Source organism: Pseudoliparis swirei, chromosome 15 (assembly GCF_029220125.1).
Source record: "Pseudoliparis swirei isolate HS2019 ecotype Mariana Trench chromosome 15, NWPU_hadal_v1, whole genome shotgun sequence".
Lineage (NCBI taxonomy): Eukaryota > Metazoa > Chordata > Actinopteri > Perciformes > Liparidae > Pseudoliparis > Pseudoliparis swirei.
In genome coordinates this window covers 11279984-11290257 of record NC_079402.1, presented here as the reverse complement: position 1 = coordinate 11290257, position 10274 = coordinate 11279984, and the positions used below count along the sequence as shown (strand labels likewise).

The following is a 10274-nucleotide window of genomic DNA, read 5'->3' as shown; positions in this document are numbered from 1 at the left end:
TTGAGAACAAGTCACGGCATATATTATCTCTTAAAATTCTTATTATAACTGCATTTGTTTCATTATTTGACACACGAATGAATCACTAAGACAAACGGATGGGAAAGTGTCTGACTGGATGTGAATAGTTTCTAGTTCATCAGCGTCTCCGGAGATTTAAGAAGAAACTCAACTTGGCCTTGGAGCATCACGGTCACACTTTTATTGTGCTACAGATCTGAAGTGGAAGTCGTAATGTCGGCGCGTTTGGATATGATCTTGGAAAAAGCGAACAAGCTTGTACACTAAGTCTTGGGGAGAGAGAGAGAGAGGGGGGGGGGTTAGGAAAACCCTCTTTTCTTTTTCTTGGACTGCTGACGCGTCCACCGGCGACGTGCTGCGCTGGAACACCGGAGCGGCTCTCGCCATGTTACTGCGCTTCCTCTCGGTCGGGGCCTTGGTCTTCCTCGCCGAGGGCTACTTTTCGGAGGAGATGTTCCCGGAGGAGTCGAAGATGCAACATCCGACGGTGGTTATCGCTATCTTAGCCAGAAACAGCGCGCACTCGCTGCCCTATTACCTCGGGGCTCTGGAGAGACTCAACTACCCCAAAGACCGCGTCTCCGTGTGGTGGGTTCTGCTGCATGCACCGGGGCGGCCCGGAGAGCCGCCCTCGCGTTCCCCGGCCGTAGCCGCCGTTCAGCCGCGTTAGTTCATCGGCTCTTCGGGTAGTTCGGGAGAGCCGCGTCCCGTCCCCTCCTCCCTCTGCGCCTTTCACTCCCCGCTCTCACTTCCCACTGTGGGAAGTCTCTGAACAGCTTCTTGAACCCTTTCTCTCATTTTAATGAAAATATGACGAATATCAGCTCATAAAGCTCATAAAGTGAACTGTCCTCCAAGGGGTTCAGCCGTAACACCCTCTGTGGAATACTTCAATGTAGTTTATGTGTCGCAAAGTGACTCTTATTCATTTAAAACCCATTCTGCTCGTACAGGTATAGTTTGATTTGATGAAACTGGATCTAATAAGAGAGATTATCTGTTGATTGGTGCATATTGATCATCATATGACACACGATATGGCCATGTACTAGCGTTACATGTGTGGTTTGTACTTTGTATAGTTGTATTGTGTTCACAGCAGTGTGTGTGTGTGTGCAGAATATTGTAGTATTCTTTACACACTATAAATACATCTGTATGGGTCATTTTATAACTCAATATCTTAATAAACAACATTTTCTAGAAATAAATTGAAAAGTTGTTCATAGCAAGACATGTGTATATGTTTTTCGCTTATCCAGCAAATTACTTACCTGACCGATCATAATACTTCTCGGTGATGCAAAAATCCTGTAACCATTAATGCAACAGAGACATTCTGCTGATTGATTAACATTATAGAATGTCATACCTAGAGATACTGATGGCTTCTCTTTTACAAAACAAATTCAAAGAGAGTGTCAATAAAAGGGAAACGAGATCCAAAGCATATTCAATATAAATATCAAAATGCAATAACATTGTAACTGTCGGCTGTTCCACCGGATCAAGAATGTGCTTCAAAATGTACGAGAAAAAGAAAACCGCGACTCAATCAAAGAGATGAGACAAGTTATTATTTATACATCTTTAAGGTGCGTCGGGATTTATTAAACCTGCTTTTGAACCCCATCAGCTCTTCAGTCTCACAACCTGCTTTCTCTGTGCTCTTCAGGGCGGCCACGGACCACAACACAGATAACACCACCGCCATACTGAAAGAGTGGCTAACCTACATGCAGAAGTTCTACCACGATGTAGAGTGGAGACCAATGGACCAGCCCACGTAAGTCCAACGACAGGAATGTGTCGTACTATCTTCACAGAAGGGATCTGGGTACACGCGAACATCCTGTCCTGATCCCGTCGGCCACGTCTACGCCGATCTCACTGTCCGAAGCAACATGAACTAACCTCTGTTGTGCAACTATTAGCCGAAGTGGATCCACTGTGTTGCCTCAAGATAACACACCTTTCCACTTTGCATAATAAGGAATGAGGCAGCACGCCTCTGCTTGTCTTTACGCCTCGACTGTGTGGACAGCTGCCTGAGCTGATGAGGCCGTTAGTGGAAATGTGTGCATGCCAATCATACAGTCTGACTGTTAATGACTGTGAATAGGCAGAGACAGTGGTAATCATGTCTTGAAATTGCAGCCTAATTCATATCGTAGTAAATTATGAGATATGAGAAAATGCCAAATCAGTACAATAATATACTTCAATGTCCTTCTCACTACTCTCTGTTTTAGGTCCTACGTAGGAGAGTCGGGTCCGAAGCATTGGCCCAATAGCAGATATGAGTACGTGATGAAGCTGAAGCAGGCAGCGCTCGACTTTGCCAGGAAACGCTGGGCCGATTACATCCTGGTACATAATAAGATGCATTTTCTTGTGGCAGCGGTTTAAGATTCAAATCAACTCCACCCCTTGAGATTTGTTCCCTCATTGCTGCCGTTGTTTCATCCAAGAAGAAGTGTCTCCTGTTCCAGAGATCATGACTCATCTCTTTCCCCATCATCTCTCCCGCTCTCCTCTGCTTTTATGTTTCAGTACGCCGACACAGACAATATCCTCACCAACCCGGAAACCCTCAACCTGATGATGGCAGAGAACAAGTCAGCCGTCGCTCCCATGCTGGACTCTCAGGGAGCGTACTCCAACTACTGGTGCGGTATCACCCCACAGGTGAGTGTGGACGTGATGGCGATCGATCATAACAAAAGAAAGGCCCTCTTTGTATCACGATCCCTGGTATCTGACACCATCGCTCTCTTTGAAGGGATATTACCGGCGGACAGCAGAGTACTTCCCCACCCGCCATCGCCACAGACTGGGCTGCTACCCCGTGCCCATGATCCACTCCACCATGCTGCTGGATTTAAGGAAGGAAGGCATGACGAAACTGGCCTTCTTCCCGCCTCACACGGACTACTCGTGGCCCTACGATGACATCATCGTGTTCTCCTTCTCGTGCCGGGCTGCAGGTTGGTTGGCGCTGGTTTGTGGTTATGTTTTGATGTACGATATAGGGGAATCTTAGATGGTCCAAAATGAAGGTCTCATCACTGACATCATGTCTTGATTTATTGATCTGTAATGCCACGCAGAGGTACAGATGTATCTGTGTAACAAGGAGCGCTACGGCTACCTGAACGTCCCGGCCAAGCCTCAACAAACCTTGGAAGATGACCGCCTTAACTTTGTCCACGTCCATCTTGAGTCCATGAGTAAGAGCAGATTGTATTCACTATGAATATTAATAAAGGGAATACAAGTCAATGAAATGCATACAGTATGTTGTGTTGGTTCAGCTTTGTTATGTTACATTGTTCTCTTAATATCTTCTCTAACAGTTGATGGTCCTCCAATGCGCCCCTCACGATACGTCTATATGTTCCCCAAACAGAGAGACCTCATGGGCTTCAATGAGGTAAGAGACACCTCATTGTTTTTGTTCTGTTAGGAGCAGCCATGTTTTAGGGACATATTATTATAATATATAAATTTGATGTATTTATTTAATTTATATTGCGTTAGTTTCAGCATCTGGGGAAAAGGCATTACACGTTATTTGCTTAACTTTTGAGTCCAAAATAATTATGACAAGGCACATTTTCCAGGGTAAATACTGAGATTGTGAAAGCACATTCTTTAGTCCTTTTAGACTTCTTTCATCACTCAGAGTAATAATGAAGAATGGTATAACATAAATACATTTAGTTTATTACAGACTTGTCTAAAAAAGTCAGGGATTATCCGTTTTCATTTCAGTAATGATATGCAGCCAACAGAGGTAAATAACTAATTGTCCACCTCTCCTCAGATATATCTGATTAATCTGCGACGGCGTACGGACCGGAGAGACCGGATGCTGTTCTCTCTGAATGAGCTTGAGATTGACGTCAAGGTGGTAGACGCCGTGGATGGAAAGTGAGTACACTGTCAGGGGAACACTGAATACACTAAAACCACTCAACTGGCCCATATGGAGAGAGAGAAATCCATATCGAACAGGAGATACTGAAATAAAATGACGATTGGAGAATGGTTGGTGAAAAGAAAAGACCTTTCCTTCCAGAAATGTACTGTTACATCAACACGTGGTTTTGTTAAATCTGTAGCAGTAGGTTGTGTGAATGTCCTCTTTATTATGGCCATTCCGTTATCTGTGCAAGGTTACAAGGTATTTCTCCTTAATCTGAGGTTTCATTGACCTGGTCCAGTTTCCTGCCACCCTTTTTCCACTTACTCTTGCCCTCTTGCCTTCATGGGAATATAATGACTATAATACCTATATATTGTATGTCTGCGTGTGTGTGTGTGTGTGTGTGTGTGTGTGCAGTGCACTGAACAGCACTGACATTAAGATCCTGGGTGTGGACCTGCTGCCAGGCTACTATGACCCGTTCTCTGGACGCACTCTCACCAAAGGAGAGGTGGGCTGCTTCCTCAGCCACTACTTCATCTGGAAGGAGGTGAGAAAAAACACACACACACATTATACATGGACGTCTTTATTGGTATGACTAACAGTGAGAACAATAAAGGTAATATAATCAAGAGGATGAATGATGGCATTCTGATTGAGAGTTAGGAGAAGGATTTTTCTTTGGACCTGTCTAACAAATACAAAGCCATCCAAATATATATATATATATATTTATTGCATTCACTTTTAAGTATAGATCAATTCAAAATAAATGAAAAGGGTAATTTGAAGACTGAAACTCAAAGAACTATTTTGTAATTGTGTCTTTGCTATTATAAATATGAATGGGGTTTTCCAACATGGGAACACAGTGTACTCCATATATGGCCTATACTGTACTTGTATGTTGCTTTTTAGTATTCTGACCACTCAAAGCGCTTTAACAATACATGTCATCATTCACCCACTCACACACTGATGCTAGGGGTTGCCATGCAAGGGGGTTTCTAACCTCCATACAACATTCACACACCAGAGACGCGGCTACAGGAGCAGCTTCTACACGAGCTTTTGAAACCAATGTTTTTCCAGACGGTGGACTTGCAGATGAACATGACGCTGGTCCTTGAAGACGACATTCGTTTCCAGGCCAACTTCAAGCGACGAGTCCTCAGACTGATGGAGGAGGTGAAGCAGGTGGAGCTGGACTGGGACATCATGTAAGAGGGACACGTTTTAATTATTCACACAGTTTTTGTTTAGGCGGGGATGGCTGAGGTTTGGGTTGAGTCCGTACTGTTTGCTCAAAGGTATGTTGTGTGTGTGTGTGTGTGTGTGTGTGTGAGTGTATGTGGAGGAATGGGCTCGGAGCGTCCAGGAATGCATTGCACATTACTTATTTGTGTGTTTGTGATCGAAACAAATGTTTTCAATTGAAATCACTCTAAAATGATGACATAAAACTTCAGAGACAATGAAGGCATTTTGAAACTATCAGCAGGAAGATAGGAAATATACTAGCTTTGTGTGTATCTGTTTGTGTCTATTTGTGTTTGCGTGACTTTCTGAAAATGATGAGACACACATGCAGAACACATGCTGCAAAAAACAGACTTCCAGAATGATGGCAACAAAGCAGCATTGCAGCAGATGTCTGGACTCGGATGATTTAGACGTTGCCTCATTTCTTTTTTTGTTCTCCATCCTTGTTCCTCTCTCTTTTTTTTTCTCACCGTGGCTTAACGGTGCTGCAGATACTTTGGCAGGAAGCAGGTGAATCCTGGAAAGGAGGAGGCGGTGGAGGACGTTCACAACTTGGTGATGGCCGACTACTCGTTTTGGACTCTGTCCTACGCCATCTCCCTGCAGGGAGCCCAGAAACTGCTCGACGCTGAGCCGCTGTCCAAGATGCTTCCGGTTGATGAATTCCTCCCCATCATGTATGACAAACATCCCAAGTATGTATGATGGCAGCACTGAATACACCTTAATAACCCGCACCTCACACTTTTCTTGTTTTGATCTGGAGGAACAATGTTGGGGAAATTATTTAGTTGCTGTTGTTTTGCATCTGTCTTTTTCTCATTCAGCGACTTATGATAACTCTTGTTTTTCATCCCTCTCCAACCTCCCGCCAGAACTATACATCTAAAACTGACTTCATAGTTGCCACAAACATTATTCCCATAGATGCTTAAATTTGCTATACATGCTCGATATATTTTTGTGGAGGTCGTAGATTAAAGAAGTATCGGGACGTCTGTGGTTTCTCTGTAAAAAGTCAGTTTGAGCCACACTTTCTATTCTTTCTATTCGGTTTAAAAGTGTTGAGCTGAGTTAGAGCACCACATTTCAAAGGGGTCTTCGAGCTTTGCAAACTGTCTTTCTCCTTATGATGGGCAGGTTTCATGGCAGCATGTCTTCCTGACAATGAATGCCACTTTTTTTAGACAGCGTAGTTGCCGATACTCTTTAACAGCCAGAGGGGATACAGATGTGTCTTTGGCAGACTTGTGCTCAGCTTAGTTTAGCCACGCTGCCGGTCTGGCTTGAAGTCGATCCAATACTGTGATCCCGACTGAAATATCTCAAATTAGGATGAGGATTGATGAAATGATGAGGATGAATCGCAATTACTTTTTTCCTCTAGCAAGGTTCACATTTGAGTTTTTAATGAAATGTCTCGACAACTGGGCCTATTGGATGGATCGCTATAAACTGGTACCGACATTCGGGAAGAAATAACTCTAATAGCCGCTTAACCTGTAACCTATAAGCGCCATCAAAATGTTAGTTGCTTCAATACTTTCCATCAAAATCTTATATTTGCAAATCTAATTTGATCAGCCTCAGCTGGACTTTGTGTTTATTGCCGATTTAGCAAATGTTTCCATACGCACATCTGAAACTAAGTGCTAGCATGGTTAACATTCTACCTGCTAAACATTCGAATATTACCATTGTCATCATGACATGTTAGCATTCCAATGTTAGCATTTTACTCCAAGCACCACTTTACCAAAGTGCAGCCTCACTGAGTTGCTGGCATGGCTGAGGACTCTACTTTACTTTATTTTATTCATGTTGGCTTCACATGTCATTAAACAGCAGCTCCTCTCACCAGTCAAATATTTTCTCAATAGGCTTCTTTCTTTATAAAATATACACTTCACCTCATTGAATCTCTTTTTTAAAATTAATTGTTGTATTCCTTGTCTGCACCTCTTTGCAGCCCTGACCCCATTTCTAACCCTAATCTCCATCAAATGACTGTTCTCATCGTCCCACAGTTCTGATCTAGCAGACTAACTGATGCACATGTGGGGCAGCGACTGTTAGAGATGAAATGCACCTTGGACTGAAGGGCCTGCACACCAGAAGGCTTGGCAGTGTCCGTGTGCTCCATCATGTGTGGAAAACTGGCTTATAGCCAGCCCACTTTCTCTTTTCTCTCTCTCACCTCTGTGATTCTAATTCGATATGCTTGACTAGTCCGCAAAGAATGCACAGCGACCTCACACCACACACCGGCCCTGCTGTCGCCCTCCATGCTAAGAGCAACTGAACTGTCTCTGTCTCCACCTCTTGTCAAATCAGTGAATTCTAAATAAATCACAAAATAACAGCTCTATGGATTGACAATGAACATTTGCAGTAATATTAGTATTGCACGAATATTATATCTCTGATGCAATATTTATATTCTGTTTTTGTGACTCGATATGTATTAAAATCTCAAAAAAACCAGTCAAATCCATATAATCTGTCACATCGTTTCTCTCTTTGCAGTGAGGACTACAAGTCCCATTTCCCCAACAGAAATGTACGCGCCTTCAGTACACGCCCCCTTGTGGTCCAGCCGTGTCACTACGCCGGCGATCCCCAGTGGGTGAGCGACACAGAGACGTCGACTCTGTGGGACGATGACGCTGTCCGCACCGATTGGAGGGGTTCCCACAAGAACCTGAAAGGGGCGCCGCCGTCCGACATGCTGTCAGCTGCCTACAAGGATGAACTTTAGTGCACAACAGACGTGGCTGTGGAGAACCTGCAGGTCAAAAGGCCTCAAGGTCAGAGAGACAGATGCTGAGGAGAGAAAGTGTTCCCAGACTTTATTTTCGGCCCACTCTGTGTCACGCCACTGACATGCTGAGTGTCAGTTATACTGGACATGTTCAAGCATGTCAGCAAGAGTCTGGCTAAGAGGATACGTTGGGTGGAAAGCCTCAGAAGGGGCAGTGTTATAGGCTTTTTGTAAAGAAATGTATTTTAGTACTTGTACAGATGTCAGTCCACCCTCAGACACTTCTTTTCTTTAATTCAGTCATTTCTTTCATTATGAAAGTGTATACTGTTTATCAGACTTTTTTAAATGTTATGTATGCCTGTGTTGGATTGTGTGCTAGTCATGATTGCATGTTTATAATGTTAATTTGACATCATTTAAAAGGAGAGTGAAGAGGTGACTTTACAGTTGTTGAGGCTCCAGTAGCTGCTTTGTTCACAACGCTTGGCAAGTCTGGACACAAGTCTGCTTTTGTTATTGATATTATATCTTATTTCCCCCTTTGTTGGTATATCTGTCTGCCTATCCATTTCTCCATTTGTGCATGTTTTCCATCAAGAGCAACGCTTGTATTCAACTCAAAGCTAAACAGATCCTGATTTCAAGCTGATATACCTCATGGTTTCTGTATAAGACTGTTTCAGTGGTACCAGATTATATTAACGAAATGTTTTGTTAGTGAAACAAACGCATTGGATGTTTACATTTGAGTGTTTATATATATATATATATATAATCATCTGATATATTTTAATAATAATAATGATGTACACTTTTATTTTACGTGTCTTTAAAACCAGTAAACATGATCAAATACTTGAAAATTCCTTCATATTATTTAATTTAAATCGACAGTGATCAGAAACAAAATGCAGGTTCCAGTTGATAGTCTATGTTCTCAGCATTATAACAATTATTTGTCAGTTTACACATGTTTTATCATTTATTGTGATTACATTAGAACACATTTTTAAAAATAAATCTTTGGAAATAGTTGCATAAAACCAATCATGCATGTTAAGATGGGATCTCCTGGTGTCTGCTTTTGCTGAGTGATACTACTTTTTTGGGGACAACCAGCTGCTTTGCAGTGCTAAACTTTATGTGAGTTAATCTATTAAAACTCAGCCTTCAATAACCTTCACTGGGATCCTTAAGTGGTGGAATGTTTGGACTAGCAGTGCAAGTACCTGATGATGTCATTCTGCCTTGTGGGTTTAAATGATGATGATCATTTACTAAACGTGTTAGATTCGTTAGCGTTTGGCAATCATTTATAATGGTCAGATTTTTATATATATGTTTTCTATTATACATGTATCTTTTCCTTAATGTCTTAATTTATTTACTGCGTGTTTCTTGATACAACTGATGCATGAGTCACATGACATGATGCAAAACAAGCAAACTGCAATCTCTTTTCTAAAACAATATTTTTTGTGTTTGTGTCCTAAAGCAATACATTTGTATTCAGATATTATAAAACATGTTATTACAATTGTACAGCAGACTTTTCTGACGAAAATATTGTTTGTCATTGTGGTTGTGAGTTTTGTATTAGTTAATAAACCCAACTTTCTGTGGACAAAAGTATCTAAATATATGGTCATTAAAAAATACCTCTAGTTACTTCCAGGTGTTGCATTGACACAAATCCACCACAAGATGGTTCGGTTTTTCATTTTGTTGTAAGAATGTACCTAAATGGAAACAACAAAAGGGGTGACCACTTGCAGTTATTGCTTTATTCATACGCTTTCATAATGGTGACAATCATTTTCCAAATATTTAAGCAGTTCAGGACCATTGCTGTCTGTTCTGTAACAGTAAATATTTACTTTCAAGTAATTTGAAGAGTTCTGTGTTTTCCTATTTATTTACATATTTTTATATACACACAAACTTGGCACAGACAAAAGGCTGCATGTAAGTACACACACATTTACCCCGACACATACAGCTGTGCTACATAAATACATTTTACTTATGTAATATAGAATCATCTGGTGTACCTGGCCTTAAATCCCTCTGGAACATCATGTCATAGATCAGAATGAATGCAATGTCGATAAAGATCGGTCACAACATACATGAGATATTGCTTACTGGTTGCATGTGTGTGTGTGTGTGAGTATTTGAACATGCCATGCTGCACCTATTTGCTAGTTTGGAACCTATAAAGAAGACAAGATCAAAGGTTGGTGTAGACAGCCAGAACACTCACACACACGCACACACACATACACACACACACAC

General features: G+C 41.8%; 1 protein-coding gene across 1 annotated transcript; it reads left to right on the top strand.

Annotated features, from left to right (window-relative positions):
* The first annotated feature begins 360 nt into the window (after positions 1-360).
* cercam (cerebral endothelial cell adhesion molecule) lies at positions 361-10020 on the top strand. The gene is made up of 12 exons (XM_056433258.1): positions 361-609; positions 1697-1807; positions 2274-2391; positions 2575-2709; positions 2804-3008; positions 3132-3251; positions 3378-3454; positions 3848-3954; positions 4367-4499; positions 5045-5172; positions 5707-5910; positions 7742-10020. The coding sequence occupies exons 1-12, from the start codon at positions 407-409 to the stop codon at positions 7971-7973; spliced, it is 1773 nt and encodes a 590-aa protein (XP_056289233.1). The 5' UTR covers positions 361-406; the 3' UTR covers positions 7974-10020.
* The last annotated feature ends 254 nt before the right edge of the window (positions 10021-10274 follow it).

Coding starts and splice junctions, on each gene's coding strand:
- cercam (XM_056433258.1), top strand. CDS start 407: ATGTTACTGCGCTTCCTCTCGGTCGGGGCCTTGGTCTTCCTCGCCGAG. Junction 3,955..4,366: donor GTAGACGCCGTGGATGGAAA/GTGAGTACACTG, acceptor GTGTGTGTGCAG/TGCACTGAACAGCACTGACA. Junction 5,173..5,706: donor GAGCTGGACTGGGACATCAT/GTAAGAGGGACA, acceptor ACGGTGCTGCAG/ATACTTTGGCAGGAAGCAGG.